Below are 17,106 nucleotides of genomic sequence, written 5' to 3' on the forward strand. Positions count from 1 at the left end.
ATAAAGCCTCAGCATGAGTTTAGTTTTCATTAGGCTTAGTTTTATTGGTATCAGTAGGCTTGAGCATTGGATCATTTACTTAGGAGATCCAAAATGCCCTGTGCACTGTTTGAAAAGTTAAGTCTATTTGGAATCTTTTTTCCAAAACTTTCTTATGTATTGCTAGAGTTGTTTTTCCAATTTCTTTTTTTTTTTTCCACAATGAGATTACATTATATTGTAACTGACAACATTGAGGCATTAGATATAAAAACTTCAGTAATTTAGAATTTTTCAGACAAGCTACCCATATATCTTCACAGCTAGTGAGATAAGACTTTATTGTTGGAAGCCACATATTATTGGGAAATTACCCCATATAGCATGAAAACATTGTTTCTGATCCTAAGGGAGAGAAATAACTAAATAATAATGTAGGCAACAAGCCTTGAAGGTACAGCCACTACTGCTTTTAGCTGAGAGCATTTCTTACTGTCAGGTCCATTAAATAGGTTACCAATAATGAGAAGTATACCAATAGATCTAGTTTTTGGCAACAAAGAAATTTCAGTGGCTGGGTTCCTAGTATTGTCATCTATCTGCAATTTACTAGAGCAGAAGATTAATTAATTGGATGCATTATTAAGCATCTTTTGTCCTTGATAATTTTTTGCCATTTATGAACTGCTTGAAACTTTCTAGCTATAAGAAGTTCTCAAGAATCTTCCATGCAAAGCCTTAAGAACAGAAAGCTTTCTGCTCTGCTGAACACTAGTGACCCATCTCCTGAGTATTTGGTCTTCAAGACTCAAACTGAGCACACAGTACCATACCTCCACTGGCAGGACCTTGAGTGCCTTTACAGAGCCTTAAGGGGATATGCTGCCTGGATCCAAGCCCTGTTGGGGTATTAAACAGGCCAGGAAGCCTTGGTGCAGAGGGTCTCTCTCCTTTCATTGGGTGCTGCTTCCACACTGAATCCTCCACCCCTATGTTGTGGCTGCATCAGAGCTGTGTCTGTGCCTGCTCCCTCACCTCCCTGACCCTAAGCCTGACATGCAGACTGACATCCTGCCTTCACTGCAAACCTGGCTTATCTCCATGGACTCGCTGGGGCCTCACTACCCTCTTACCAATTCCAGATCTGATCCTCACCTTCAATTGTTGGTTCATGCTTCTGACTGCCCATGGGTGAGAGCCCTTCCTTGCCTCCTGGCCATTCACCTTGATCTTAAATCTACCAGCTTGCCTGCCTTAGCCAAGGTGCTTGCCCTCACCACTCCTTTAGACACAGGCTAAGGGAGTGTGTTTAACAGATTCTAGGTCTGGTGAACTTTTAGTAAGAGTGACTCAAACTATATGATGACATTTGAAGAAGGAGAATAAACATGACTCATAAATTGACTTCTTGTAAGAGCAGGTAGTCACAAATATCTAAACAATGCATCTTCTTGGTTTTTCTGTTTATATTCAGTAGTGACAACAACTGAGAAGTCCTTCTATTCTCAGAGATGACTTAAAGATAGCTCACATTTATTCCAGTCAAGTATTTTGAAAGGAATCTAATTTACTGAACAGTTTTCAAGATGCCATTTATAAAGAGATGATCATGATGGCAGTTTTTCTAGTTTGGATCCTGCAGCCTCCAACTCAGCCCATGTATTAACAGCCTTAGCATGCAGTGGGTTTAGTGTTCCTTTTCCAACTCTGAAATTTCAGTCTGTAGAAACTTGTGTAAATACTACATATTTAACTGAACAGGCCCTCAGATTCCCATTCTTACATGCTTGGAGAAAGACAGGGATGTGTGTCTCTCTGCTTGTGTGTTTGTGTGTACACAGGCGCATGCAGGCATGCATCTTTCCATGCACAAAAAAAGGGTAGATAAACCAGCCTCCTCGACCAAATCTATAGTCTGCAGCCAATTACAAATAGCACCAATTATTCCTGCATTGAGGCATGGGCAAAGTTTAGGAGAATTCTCAGCTGGGAGAAGAAACTCACAATGTATAAATTTGCAGAAGAGGTGTATTAATTGCTTCATCAGCTTTAGGAAACTGCAACACCTGAACAACATTATCTCCCTGCTTACTTCACAGTACTGCGCAGCAAGAACATACTTTGCTTTAAGGCAACTAAGAAGTAACCAAAAAAATAAAGTATATCGGTTTTAAAGAAAAGGAAGAATTGAAGTACCCACCTATTAATTATTAGATATACACGGCCATTGACTTTGGCATGGCTATGAGGTGGGAGATGAAAGCAGAAGATGAAAATGGGAAATGAATTAGAGAGAGAAAACAAAGCCGTTAAATAAGAATGAATGCACTTTCCTGTCTACCAATGTGTTATGACACATTGTCATAACAACACACACTCAAATTTTAACATACACCATGCTGTGAAAAGTCTAGGAAGCTTATAAATGCAATTCTTACACATTTAGATCTATGCAACTTCAGTCAGAACTCCAGATCATATTCATAATCCTCAAAATGTTATAACAGCCTTTACTGCTTTATTTTAAGTTTTAGATTACCACCATTTAAAAAAATAACCTTTTTTAAAAATAAAATGTAAAGGTAACTATAGGAGAGCATCATATCAGAGAAATTATCTACCTCACCACCTTTATCTCTGCCATTGCATAATTCATGGTACAACAAGGAAATGGATTTCGAAATTACTAATCAGAGAACTTTTCTTTCTCTTGCAGATGTAAAACCGAGACACTCAGTTCTGACACCTTTATAAATAGTAAGAAGTCCCTCACTCTGCCAATTCCAATGTGCTAGTTTCTGTGTCCTCTCTTTGCAGCTGGCAGACCCTTCCTCTTCAACTCATTCTGCAAATTTTGCTCATGAGAAGCTTCATTTTAATAAATGAACATTCTTAGCGATTTCAATAGGACCCTTCAGTTACACACAACTGTAGTACTGTAATCACACCTGGCAGTTCAAAGGCAGAACTGGACGTGCTTTCTTTATTGCTTTCATGAGGAGCTCTCAGCGGCTGTGATTATTTTAAGTTTACTATTAAAAGGTCTGAGTTCTGTCTTGTTACTCAAAATGGAGGTTCTGTTTCTTTAATTTTTTTGTGCCAAAGGTGCAGCATAAAAGAAGTTTAAAAAGGTAAAACATTTGTTAAGTGAATGCTAGTGTCTTCAAAGCAAAAAGAAAAATTAAGTTTTAGTAGCTTTGAGAGAAAACTATACCTACATATGAATCTTGAATCTGTTTTAATTGCCCCTGCAACTGATTGCTAGCATTACTGTTAAGTTGAAGTTGGTTATTGTGTTAGTTTTTTATGCATCATCAATACAAACATCAGCTGAGCTCTTATTGTGAAGCTTTGAACTATAAAGTCAGTTGATACTCAATATTTGATTTATTGCATCAAGGGAAGAAAAGGGCTAGATTTTCATATGCCAGGCAGTGTTAGTAGGAGTGCAAATCAAGAAAACTCTTTTGATTTGGGTATTGGTCATAATAGTTAAAACTTCTCAGGATGAACAAAGGAGATATGTGATATTTGTGATTTTGAAAATACTGCAAAATGAGAAATATAGCACATATGAAACATTTAACAGTTAAAAATATTTAGGTACTTACGTGACTGCTTAATACAATCTAGTACATATTTACATTCAAAAGAAATAGCATACTAATTCCAAGATAAAAAAGCTGATGATATCACATGATCCTCTTCATCTGTGACTTCAGTAAAAAGCCTGGTATAACAATGAATGTCCACTTTCAAAATTATATCTCTAGGCTACTTATTCCTGGCAAAAATGTTTGCTTGCAATGTATTAAAACATTTTGTGTCTTTACCATCAGCAGTTCCATTCTTCGGGAATAAAGTGACTTCAGTCACAGTAATGCTCTTCATGCCACCATTTGGAAAGCTGTATAATATTTTTGTATTTTTCATGTGTAACGGAGAGATTTTCAAGTCGCGGTTGCACAGGCAAAGTGAACCCATCAAAATCCTATGAGTGCCTCAGGGTTTTTTTCTTTTTATTCTGTTTCTATTGAATCACATTAGAAGGGAGGTGGAAACTTCCTTTGTTACTCAGCACAAGTGCAATCTTTGGGTTGTAAGAGAGCTTTTGGAGTTACTGCAAACTGCAAAGCATTCCTCCAAATGCCTCAGCCCAGGAACAACCCCATTTCAGCTCAGACACATATCTGGGCTCTGTTTTCAGGACTTGGTCAATTCTGAGCTCTTAACATGTACCTACTGCTGCACAAAAGTCTACTGTGGGCAAGGGAAGTTTGCTCACAGGCCATTACAAAAGCACCCTTAAATCTACCATCACATTTAACAATTCAAGAAGAGCAACAGGAGAGTTATTACATGGACAGACATTTAAGAGTTAAGTTTAATGCCTTCACATCTTTATTAGGAAATTGTATCAAGTTTGATCTGTTCTGGTCTTAACAATTATTCAAATACAGAAACTGGAAGCATTCCATAAAACTGGAGCTTAATCTCATGGCACAAACTTATACCATATACTGTGAAGCAGCTTCATATCAAATTGAATGTATGAAAAATACCTGAAATGCTTTTTAAATCTTGCATAACCTAGAACATAACTCCCTGTTAAGTAACTGGCATTATTCCCTGTGGTCTATGCAGTGTTATGCAGTTAGCTCTGTTCATAGAAGTGCAGGTGAGATACACTTATCACTAGACAGGTGAACATTCTAAAAGTGGGTCTAAATTAATTGTTTTCTTCAAGGAATGACCATAGTTGTCATTGCATAATATAACACTATGTATTACATAACCATTTCCCTCTTATACTCCTGGCTCAGGATCCTAGGCCAGACTGGTTTTTACACAGGAAGATATGTAAGAATTGACCGCTGGAAAAGTGATGTCCCAGATTAATGAAAAAATGCTAATGAAAGTCTGGATGAAATCACCAAACGTCTAGCATAGCCAAGGGTCAGTACTATGAAAATTAACCACAAACTCAGAATTTTTCCATGTCTGAAGTTCAACTTTACAAAAAGGCCTAACTGTTCAATGCAGATATGGTGTTTTCCACAGATATCCAAATCTTCCTGTGGCCCCCAAAATGGATGTTGAAAATAAAGGAATGACCCAAAATAACAGCTGTATTTCTTATTACTGATAGGAATGCACAGTAATTAAGCACCTAACTCCCAGTAAAGGTCAAAGCCAATTAAATAAATATATAAATGCCATTAGTACCTTTGAAACTGTATCTTAAAATGAGAAAGTTCAGTATGTAGGGGAAAATGGGGAGAGACAGATACTTTGGTTGTAGTGGGGTGCTGGACACTGTGCACTTTCTTTTTAAGTCAGGTACTCATCACAAAGGCAAATAACATCTACTGAAAAGTGAGCATTACAAGGTAGTGAGAAACAGCATTTCCATACAGATAATCAATAGTTCCATTTACTTTGCTTCTTACCTGTAAATAGTGTTGTCCTGTTTGCTGGTTACAGCTTTTAAATCAGTGATCTGCAGAAACCGATCATGGAAATAGTGAAGGTGTAAGATACACACCAGTAGGAAGGAGGTGGGGATAAAGATGCGTGTGAATAGATCAGCCACAGAAAACTGTTTTAAACCAAGGTCCTCTAGTCTGGAAAAAAAAAAATTCCACTAAGGCACCTTTTCACACAAAATATTCTTTCCATGAGACATTTCTACAAATTATTTGCAATAGAAAATAAGGGGATTGTTCATCAGTTCCAAACATCCTGCAGATCTACCCTTAATCTTTCCCTGGATCTGGTTCTTATGGTCAAAGTGGGTAAGACAGGTATTGGCACTGTACTGAGAACAGAATCAATCCAAACACCTAAGCAGCCAATTGGAGAAAATACAACTCTGAGCTCCTCTCTTGGCCTTGCTCACTTCTATGGTTACATCAATAAATCTACGGCTTCATAACTAAGTGCCAAAAATCAGCTATGCCTGAGAATGGCTGCATGACATTTTTCTCCCATAAGAAGGAAGACTTCTCTCAGATCCTTCCATCACACTGAACTCGGATAAAAGGCACAAATAAAAAATTAATCAAAACCACTTACTTCCTTTCATCCAGGCCTGTCATGTTCTTCCACAACCCAGGGAAAGACTCAAACTGGTATGTGTAGATGAAGATAAGTACCAACATTGTGTAAACAACCACTGACATCCAGAAGTACTTTAAAATCTTTCTCCACCATTCATAGTGTACCTGAAAATCACACACTGAAGATGCTGACACAAGCTGAAGGCAAAGACACTAGTAGAAATATTGACAACATTGTACTGTTGAACAAGAATGAACATTATTTTTCCCAGCTGATCTGAAGTAAGCAATGATTATCCAGTGGCAGACACAGATTCTTGAGATAGTTTTTACAACTTATGCAAATGCATTGAAGTAAAGACTTTTGTCCAAAAATATCTGATGAGACATGGGCCACAGACACAAAGTCAGGGATAGCTTCAGCTAGCTAACTTCACCACCATTAGTGATGAAAGTCCAGGAGGAGAGGAACTCCCATGCTCATTGGGGTGTGGAAGTGGTGTGGACCAGCTGTCAAATAAACTGGTGGCTATATAGAATGTGCATAGACTCAGAATATTCCACAAAGGTTCCAAAGCTTATGGTGAAGTGGCATGGCAGAACAGAGGTGTGCATTGTATCTAATTTACATGTACTTTGTCACTATAACTAAAAACCAGAGGAAAATTAGTCTTAATTCCTTCAACTAGTCTTACTATTCAAATTCACTGTTCATGAATTCTATTTAGAGCTACTTTATTATGAAGCTGAAAGTATAAACAGTTCTATTCAAGGATAAAATTCAGTTAACACAGTTCTCCCTTACCTGGTAGAGGGCCACACAGAAGAGGAACAGTACCATGTAGATGATTTTGTACATGACAATTGTACCCTCAAAGCTGACGAAGAAGAACATGCCCCCACACACGTAAATCCAGTACTTGATTAACATAGCCATCACCAGCTTCCCCAAGACTTTCATAATATCCTGTTCATCCTCCTCCTCTCCCTCCTCCTCCTCTTCCTTCTCCTCTTCCTGTTCTTCTGACACTTCTCCCTCTTGTGAATCCTCTTCTGCAAATACAGAGTCACGTTTGGCCTGTCTCTTCTGGGGACTTTTAGTGAATTTAAATGGGTGGAAAGTAAAATCTCTGCACACAACAAAGAAACTTAAAACTCAATATTCACAAGAGACTGTAATTCCTAATCATGCATGCCTCCAGAGCAAGGAAAAGGATTTTAACTTCATATGAGCTTAAATCTGCTACTGGAGCCATAGAGCACATGGCTATACATCCTTACCAGACACCCAGCTTCAATTTGTCTGAAATGTCAGCAGCTTTAGTGGAAAATTAGAGTTTAAGGGTTGCATAAGGGATAATAGCCAAAACAATTCCCATATACTCCTATACTCTCAAGTAAGCATGGAAAATGAAGAAACCACCAGCACCACCAGAAACCTCTTGAGTTTAGACTCTCATCTTGAGTTCAAGCCTCTCGTCTTGAGTTTCACCCTTTAGATAATATTGTGTTTATCCTCAAAAACCACAAGCAAGGGAAAACATTAACATAAACCCAAAGAAGCTTAAAAATATAAATGTTGCACTAACACTGCCATTAAAAAAAAAAACCTACCTCACCTGGGCCAGAAAAGAAAAGCTGCTTTTGCCCTGTGAAGAGGCCAAGATTGCCCAGTTATTAACCTTATGAGGTATGTGGAGGGCAGGGTAAGTGACCCCCAGCAGCCAAGTACATGTGCAGGTGTCTAGATAACAGGGCTTGCCAGAACCATAGTACAGCTGTTTTTCTTTCCATTGAGAGCAATATTGAAACTTCACCATCAAGAGGCTTGCCAACTCCTTTTGTTGCACACACCATCCTCCTCCTGAGGCTCTTGCCTTGAAAGTCCTTGTAGTACAGCTTTGACACTAATCAGATGCTTTACTGAGACAAGGATTGTAATTAATCAGAGACAGAACCACACCACTGCTTCAAGGGCTCACCTTCTACCATTTCAGTGCATTGAACTTTTTCAGTTAAACATCCAGAGAGAGGAGGCAAGGCATGTTTGGAGGAACATGTGTCCAGTAGTGAAAGAAAGAAGTGGTGACTGAGTTATTAGGTAAGCTGAATCTATAAAAGTAAACTTTGCTCTCAGGTGTGCTTGAGCCCCTGCACTGAAAAAAATATATGCTTACTTTTTCCACTGAAATTTGTAATTTAACTTCTATGTCTGTATGAGAGTTTATGTACCAACATAACTTCCAAGGAATTTAGCAACTTTTCCTAGGTAAACTTATCATCCATGGTTAAACTTTAGGGCAAATAATCCTCCGGTTTGAGTGGGGAACACAGCAGTAAACTGATCATTTGAAAGTTCCACGATCTTTCTAAAATGAGTGATTTTATTACCTTCCAGTAAAAACATTGTATATGAATTTCTAAAGTTCAAAAATGTTTTTACTTCTATATCTCAGAGATAGCTGAACATAGATTTTGCAATATCTTTCTTAGCTAATAACAGATACCTTGCTAATTGCTTTCAGCATCAGAGAAACGCAGTAACTGGAACTTCTATCATGACTGAAGGAGACTAAATTGGATCTGGCTTTACCTTTTTCTTCATTTTCTTCACTTCCAACTTTGACCTCAGATAAAGTAGCTTCTTTTAGCCGAAGTGCTTTCTGTTCAGTGAGGTGTTGCCTAAGCAGTAGCCAGAAAGTAATTGTGAAAAGAATCTGCAAACAAAAATCAAAACAAAACCAACAGACTAATTGTATATCCTATGTCCTACTGATACAAGCATAGGTTTTCACAAATTCTGCATGCCTTTGTTTTCTCTGTCTCTCAGAATATGGCAGCAATGGCATCTTATGGCAAGTTATGTTATTTAGGAAACATCCTGCATTACAGATAATTTTGCTTCATTTGCGCATTTCCACTTCGTAAACATATTCACTTATATACATCTATTCCTACCCTGTTTTATTTAGATTTTAACTATTGTCTTGTAAGTTTAGGCATCCTCTTATTATGCATTGATTGATATAATTCCCATTTGTTGGTTTTTTGTTCATTTTTTTAACCTTTTTTTTTCAGGGAAGAAGCACATACAAGAGAGTACTGTCATTATCATGGTTTTGTATATCACAAATATTTTGATTTAGGAGGTTTTTTACTTCAGGCACTTAATCATGCTTATTATAAAAATCTGTGTTTTGGTATGTCTTGCAGTTACAGAAGAATTATTAGAGAGAATATATCTTGTATTTGCAACAGCTACAAGAGCTGAGATAGCTCTTAATTCTTTCAAGAGCTTCAAGAGGTGTTACTTCAGTACAGCAGGATACCTTAGAAATAAATGGCTCACTCTAATGAAGAATGCAATTCTGTGTGTTGCAAAAAGCTACATTCAACAGCTTGCAATACCAAGAGATGGACAAAATTTAGAAAACAACATAATGCCTGTTTTCACACACTTGATTTTATGTTTGCTTTCTACAAAGCTTTTGCTCATTTCCCTTTGCAGAAGGAGACTTATTTCACTACGTAGTTAAAATAACAAAATTTCAAAGAGGAAGCACATAAGAGCCAAATACTTTGCATACACTAGAATGACAAAGCCAGTGGTACAATGCATTTTTTTATTTAATGCACAGTGGGGAAAAGGATTGCTCCCAGGAGATGGAATTTTTATTGACACTACTGCCAACACTGAGCCATGGCAGCAGATTGTCAGCCTGTATGACTTGTCACAGCTTCCCCAGATACCTCCTGGAGCTCTGGCTTTTGCAACACAAACCTTTAATATTGTAAAGCACAGACTTCCTTCTGCAGTGATTAGCTCTGACTTCCCACCACATTTACTCCCTTGTTCTACTTGGCATTTCAGAGCCCGAGCTGGCTCTAAGAAAAGTCTTGAAGGGTTGCACACCAAATAAATGCTTTTAATCACCTTTTACAGTATAGATTTAATCTCATTTTCAGACCAGGAAACACATATTGCATGCAGAAATTTATGCAGAAAGAATTACAGTACACTTCTATTCTTCTTTACACAGAATCCAGTATCCAGTCTTCATTTAAATTCAACCATTATTCAAAGGACTTTAAATTAGGAATAAAGAGGGGTACAGAGTTACTTGTAGAGAAACTACTAAAGAGAGATTGATGGACAAGGCTAGCAAGCAAAGGGTGCCTGGGGTGTACAAAAGGAAATACATAATCAGCAAGACAGGGCTCATGCAGGGTCACCACAAGCCTTTGTATATAAGCAAAGCAATTACTTCAAGGCAGCCTTACAGGGAAACCTGCCAGATTCTTTCCGGGAAAACAGCATGTCAGGTGCCCCTCTGAAGTGCCTGTACACTTGAGCCCTGCAGCATGGGGAACAAACCCAAGCAATCAGAGATCTCTGTGCAGGACTGTGTTCTTGGGATGAGAGAGACAGGGTGTGTTACCTCGAATATTTGCAATACAGAGCTACAGGCTCTTTAGGAAGCACAGGCCGGAAAGATGCAGAGGTGAAGTTGGGATTTGCAGAGCAACACAGTTGGAATGCATAGACTCTGCCTGGGGATGGACTAGGTAATCTGTGGGGAATGCAAAATGGCCATGCATGTACAGGCATGATTAGAAAAGTCAAGGCCTGAAACTGAGACTGGCAAGGCATGTCCAGAGCAACAAGGTTTTCTTCTGTACATGCCTCAGAAGAAAAAGGAAGGCTAGGGAAAATCCAGGCCCAGTGCTGACTGGGGCAAGGGCCCTTGGGACACAGGGCATGGTACTGGTACATGGACACTGAGGTACCAAACGCCTTCTGTGCCTCAGTTTTTGCTAGCGAGACTGGCCTTAAGGAAACACAGTTCCTGAAGATCCTGGAAAAGTCTGAAGCAAGGAAGAGCCTTCCTTTGACAAAACATGCTTGGATCAGGGAATATTTAAAGAAAGTGGGCATACATAAGTGTGCAGATCCTGATGGGATGAGCCCAGGAGCTGACTGGTGTCACTAGTAGAGGTTACTCTCAATAAACTTTCATCAAATGTGGTGATAAGAGAATTGATGAAGGAAAGCAAACATCATTCTTATCTTCAATCTCAAAATGAAGGATCAAGCCTGGATAATTTCACTTCAATCCTTGGGAGTGTGATATTGGTGAGAAGTTGGAAAAGGCTTCATGGAGAAGCTGTGGATGCTCCTTCATTGGAAGTGTCCAAGATCAGGCTGGATAGAACTTTGAGCAACCTGATCTAGTGAAAGATGTCCCTGCCTATGGCAGGGGGATTGGACTAGATGATCTTGAAAGGTCCATGCTGATCCCAAACCATTCTGTGATTTTAATGTGATGGAGGAGCTAATCCTGAAAAACATTTCCAGGTGTGGAAGGATGAGAAAACCATCAGGAATAGTCAGAGTGTATCCAATCAGGAGAAGTCATGCTTGACCATCTTGATAAAATTTTATGATAAAATCAGTGACACGAGAGCAGCAGATACTGTCTCTTAGACTCCAGACAGAAACTGTCTCCCATAAGGTGGTCAGGGGAAGCTGATGAAGTGTGGGCTGGATGAGCAGACAGTGAGGTGAACTGAAAACTGACTGAACAGCTGAGCTCAGAAGGCAGTTATCAATGGCATAAAGCCTAGTTGGAGGTCAGGGATTACCAATGTGCCCCAGGGGTCAATACTGAACCCAGTCTTGTTCAACATCTTCATTTTTGATCCAGACAATGAGGGAGAGTATACCCTCACCAAGTTTACTGATACCACACAACTGGGAGGAGTGGCTGATTCACCAGAGGGTCATGCTGTCGAGTGGGACTTCGACAGGCAGGAGAGAGGGGCTGGAGAGAGGGGCTGACAGGAACATCAGGGCATTCAGCAAGGTGAAGTACAAAGTCCTGCACCTGGGTAGGAAGAACCAGCTCATGCGCCATTAGGTGCTGGGGTCCACCTGGAAAGTAGTGTGGCAGAAATAGCCTGTAGATCATGGTGGATAACAAGTTACAAGTAAGCCAGCAATGTGCCCTTATGGCAAAGAATGTTAATGCCTGCATTAGGAGGTGCTGACAGCAGGTTGAGGAAGGTGACTGTGAGATGAGGCCACAATTTGAGTGCTGTGTCCTGTTCTGCCACCCCAGTGCAAGAGACATGGATGTACAGGAGAGAGTCCAGTTGAATGGCCATGAAGGGACTGGAGCAACTCTCCTATGAAAATGACAATGTCAGGGGGAATCTCACTCAATGCCTATAAATATCTGAAGGGAGGTGTGAAGATGTTGGAGCCAGACTCTTTTCTGTGGTGCCCAGTTATGGGACCAGAGGCAATAGGCACAAACTGAAACATGGTAGGTTCCCTCTGAACATCCGAAAACACTTTTTTTTCCTATGAGGGTAATAATTCAGTACCAGCACAGGTCGCCCTGGGATGTACCAAGAGTTTCCACTCATAGGGATATTCAAAAGCTATCTAAGCATGGCTCTGCTTAAGAGTTGGACCAATAACCTCCAGAAGTCTCTTTTGGCTTCAACTATTGTGGGATTCTGTGAAAGTTATGGAGTGCATTTAATTCAGCCTAAAAACCCCACTAAACACCTAATGGCTTTATGGATCTGGCCAGATCACAATACATACACATCAGCTTCCTTTCCTGACAGCATCTGTTTTTAGACAAGATATTTGATGATATAGCCAATAAGAAATAATATCAAAGGGAATGAAGTGTTAAGACAGTTAAAATTCCTTAGAGATTCACAAAGTCATTTTAAAAAATGGTACAATTTCTCTTGCAGAACCCCTTGAGCTTTCTCCCTCTTACCAAACTAGCCCTACCTTTACAAGAGAAAGAATATAGCACTCACTAACTTTCAAATGCATTAAAGACCCAGAAATGGCTGTCCAAAGGGTATTGCCAACAAGGAAGATGACATACAGAATCAACTTAAATTGTAATTAGGAGTCACAAGGGAAGTGATCCACTTAGCACAAGGGAAGCAGTGCCAACTAGATGCATTCCCTAAGATGCCCCTCTTGGGTGCTCTAGGAAGAAACATCCCATTTTCACGCAGTCGCTTCTCCAGGAGCAAACTTGCAGAACGAAATGCATTTTCAAGACATTGAAGAAATAAATCCATCATGCACTGGGGTCAGCAAATTCTCTTGGTTCTAACCTAAAATGGATTTCAACTCATGCTGAGTCAGGTGTAAGGATAAAGAATTAAAACTCAGCCACAGCAATGTGCTGCTGCTTGTGCCAAACCATTAGGGAGTGAGTAGTATTGGTAATTGCAATGACAACACAGTTCCAGTTGCCATCATAATTGCAGACAAATCTGACATCCCATGGGTATTAATCTAATGAATCAAATAACATCTGGTTTTGAATCTAGTTTATAAAACCATACAAGTGAGCAATTTCAATCCACCAACTATTTTCTACAGAATTATCATGAAAACCTAAAAGATGTTTGAACCATTTGCTCTAGTATTAGCTTAATATGCAAGAAGCAGTTTTCTGAACACTCTTTTTAATAACTTACCCTTTCCTTTAGAATCGCTACTGAAAGTGGTTACACTGAATACTGTGGTTGCACTCTTAAAGAAATATCAAGAGATCCATATTTTTATCATAATATGTTTTGTGGTTTCATAAATAAATCTCAGCTGTTTGCTACACTTACCTTTGATGCCAGCTCCCCAGGTTCCTTTCTTTTTAAAAAACCAGATACTTGAGGAAGTTCATCATTCTTGAGCTCAATACTCCATATATACTGTAATATTAGCAGTAAATTTCCATAAAAAACCATGAAGGGTGAACTGATCATGGCATATTTCCTTCGGTCCCGAATCATCCACAATGTGCAAGACCAGATTAGTAACACAAAAGTCAACCAGCTGTGATATGTGATGCTCCACGCCTTGTGGAAGGAGGAAAGAGAGGAAAACATGTTCACAGATGCATTCAGGAACAACACAGATGCAGATTTCCAGTTACACTTCATTTACACTTCTCTACTCAGCAGATATTTTCATTTTCATCAGACTCTCACCTATATTAATCACCTACTGGACCAGCTAAAATAAACCCTTCGGAGAACATGCAGAAAGTAGATTCTGAGGGCAAACCCTTGATTCATTAGCTGCACTTTGTAAGCAGACTCATTGCTTCTCATGACACTAAACTAAAAGAGATGGAAAATAAAGATTAAAGTTTGGGCACAGATTTTTTTCTTGCAAAACAGCAGCAAAGAATTAAGAGTAGGAATGGCAAAACCTAATCAATGGGTACTGCACTGAAGGCCTTTGACAGAATTACAAAACAGCATTAACTCAATACTGCTCTAGATTTTGTGGAATCAGTTTAAAATGGAAAGCTATGGTATGCACCCACTCAACCTGAAAAACATTTAATCTACAGTAACTGTGGTAGATTACCTGAATACTCACAACTACAGAACAGCTTTCAGAATTTTATTTTCAAAAACTTCTCTATTAAACACTGAAGAAAAGGATTTAGGGGGTTGAAGTGTTTTTTATCTACATTGTGTTATTGATTAAGGACGAAATTTAGCTATATATATGCTGCTATAACTGTGGAATAACTGTCAATAAAGCATTAAAAAAAATATTAAACATTAAGAATATTTCTATCAGGTTGGTTTAGCCCTCCAGAAAATTATGTCTTTTAAGGGTATGTGAAAAACATGGACATGCTTCTTCTCCATCGTTGTATGACAAAATAGCTTACACTGAACTGTCTTTGGCTCCAGTATAAACAGAATTTCCATCAGAGCATACCACAAATAAATTCATAAATTAATTTGTATCACATAAAATCAGAATATGTCATGAAGATAAAAGCTAGCATTAAACTACAAGTAAATAACTTCAAATACATAGTCTCCTTTTATATTGAGAGATATAACCCTGGGAATTAATAAAAAGGGAAATGCAGACCTGGTCTAGTAGAAGGTATCTCTGCCCAAGGCAGGGGGCTTGGAACCAGAGAATTAGATAACTTTTAAGATCCCTTCCATTCTATGATCTAAGAAGTACATAAGTTTAAAAAATAGGAAAAAAACTACCATGTCAATATGAAAATAACTAATTACTTGTCAATACCTCAGAATATGCATCAATTCAGATCCATATTTTGCACAAGGAGACGGCCTTATTTACAGGGGAAACTTTTTCTGTTAAAAGACAGCCAGTAAAGTTTGAAACTTTATGCAAACGAGAAACAGCCAAGGTAATTTGTTTTACCATTTTTAATGAAAAATTGGGCCAAGAAGCTTTATGGCTAATTTCATCATAGTTGAAACTTCTCCAAAACAGTAAAAGCAAGGCTTGCATTGGGAATATAGAAAGACATCTAATCATTATGTGGAAACCTTGGTATAATGCAGCTCAAAGTGTTTGCAACAAGGAGGCTTAAAAACAAGCAACAGCATGAAAAGGAGAAAGAAGGGTGATAAGTAAAACAACACAAAAGTCTGCCTTGGCACAAAGTGTTTTCCTTGAGATCTTTCTGTGTCAATACAGGAAATCAGACTTTACAGATCCTTTCTTCTCAGAGAGTCACTGGATGCATGCATTGCCTGCATTAGGAACTATATTTTTACAGTTTTCTATATCAGTATGACACACATTAATTTTATAGGTACATTTCTGAGTGGTGCAAACACATGACAAATCTGCTTGTGCAGAAGCTCGGGAATCAATAGGAAACTGAGACCCAGTGGCTTTCCAATATTCAAGAGACAGCAAAGCCTGGGGCTCTCAGTCCGGGAAGTGTGTTGCCCTGTTTAAAGGTCTGTAGCAGGCCTAGGAATTATGCCTTAATAACCTAAAATGGGCTCAAAATTATTCAGACACCATCTTAATATTTTTTTAAGCCTAATACAAAGACTTGATGAAAACCAACCAATGAGACTACTTTCAGAAAAGCATGGAGAAGACACTTTCATAAAATCAATAGCATTCTTTTTGTTGCTAGTACTTACCATCATAGCTATCAGAGCACAAATATAGCTTTGTTTCATGATAAATTGAAACACAGAGACCAGGGCATGTAATTTAACATTTTCCTTTTCCTCCTGAGTAACTTCCTCTTCTTCTTCCTCCTCCTCTTCCTTTTCTAAGTAGAAAAATAAATTCTTATTTGCAATCCATGCTGGTGTAAAGATAGCACATGCATCCTCTCCTGAAATTACTTTGCTTGCAATCACTCTGATGGCTACTTCAAATCATTGTGTTGGTAGGCAAAGTATTTTGGATGGTATACATGTACAGCCTAATTTAGAAAACTGCCGTATGGCCATCCATCATTGTAAGGTGACAGCAGTTATTTAACAGGCCACAGAGCTTACCAAAATGACAAGAAATGCTAGAAGCAGTGACTGGAGATACAGAATAAGAAAAATACGTGGAAAAAAGTGACAATTCCAAGGCAATTTACTACCTGACAAGCCATCCGAGGGCTCCCACTTGTACTGTGGTGTGGAGTACACGTCTGCTTTGGCTGGACCATTTTCCAGTGGCAGTGCGGGGTGGATGGTGTGATAGTCAGCAGGGTTCCCGTTCACTGTCACCAGCAGCACCTGCCGGGACACCGGAGAGAGGCACCGCATCTACCGTGGCTCTTAGAGGAGTGGGACTCCTACTTCTGCATTTTGCTACTCTTGGAGTGCCAGTGTTAAAAGAGGTTAGCAAGCAGCTGCAGTTACTTCCAAAAAACTGGTATGTCATAGTTGTGTTGCATGCAAAATTAACTCAGAACAGCTTTCAAAATTGTTGTTAGATTATTATGTCATACCAGTAGAAGTAACCAAAAATTCATCCTTCTTCTTAGGCAAACTACTACATCAGGATTTTCAGACTTCAGTTCACATCTAATTATTTCTAGTAGTTATTAAAATAATGGCTATAAATTACTTTCCAGTTGAATTATTAGTGGTGAGATCTATATTTGCAGCTGTTAATAAAACCACTTGTGGTAAACATTGTTATTGATGGCACATTTTTGTCACTTGGTAGTCCTAATTCAACACTGTCATTTTTTTATTTTTGTGACTTCAGTTTCAGTCCTTG

General features: G+C 38.8%; 1 protein-coding gene across 1 annotated transcript in view; it reads right to left on the bottom strand.

The window, feature by feature from the left end:
- PIEZO2 (piezo type mechanosensitive ion channel component 2) overlaps nucleotides 1–17,106 on the bottom strand; it is a 283,328-nt gene that overhangs the window by 73,197 nt on the left and 193,025 nt on the right. The window contains exons 11-18 of the mRNA XM_077784376.1: nucleotides 16,478–16,616; nucleotides 16,020–16,153; nucleotides 13,698–13,934; nucleotides 8,632–8,755; nucleotides 6,844–7,091; nucleotides 6,055–6,203; nucleotides 5,430–5,603; nucleotides 2,180–2,221 (exon numbers count right to left, since the gene is read on the bottom strand). Of these exons, the coding sequence (XP_077640502.1) occupies nucleotides 2,180–2,221; nucleotides 5,430–5,603; nucleotides 6,055–6,203; nucleotides 6,844–7,091; nucleotides 8,632–8,755; nucleotides 13,698–13,934; nucleotides 16,020–16,153; nucleotides 16,478–16,616 (1,247 nt within the window). The remainder of the gene's footprint in view (nucleotides 1–2,179; nucleotides 2,222–5,429; nucleotides 5,604–6,054; nucleotides 6,204–6,843; nucleotides 7,092–8,631; nucleotides 8,756–13,697; nucleotides 13,935–16,019; nucleotides 16,154–16,477; nucleotides 16,617–17,106) is intronic.

Source organism: Lonchura striata, chromosome 1 (genome assembly GCF_046129695.1).
Source record: "Lonchura striata isolate bLonStr1 chromosome 1, bLonStr1.mat, whole genome shotgun sequence".
Lineage (NCBI taxonomy): Eukaryota > Metazoa > Chordata > Aves > Passeriformes > Estrildidae > Lonchura > Lonchura striata.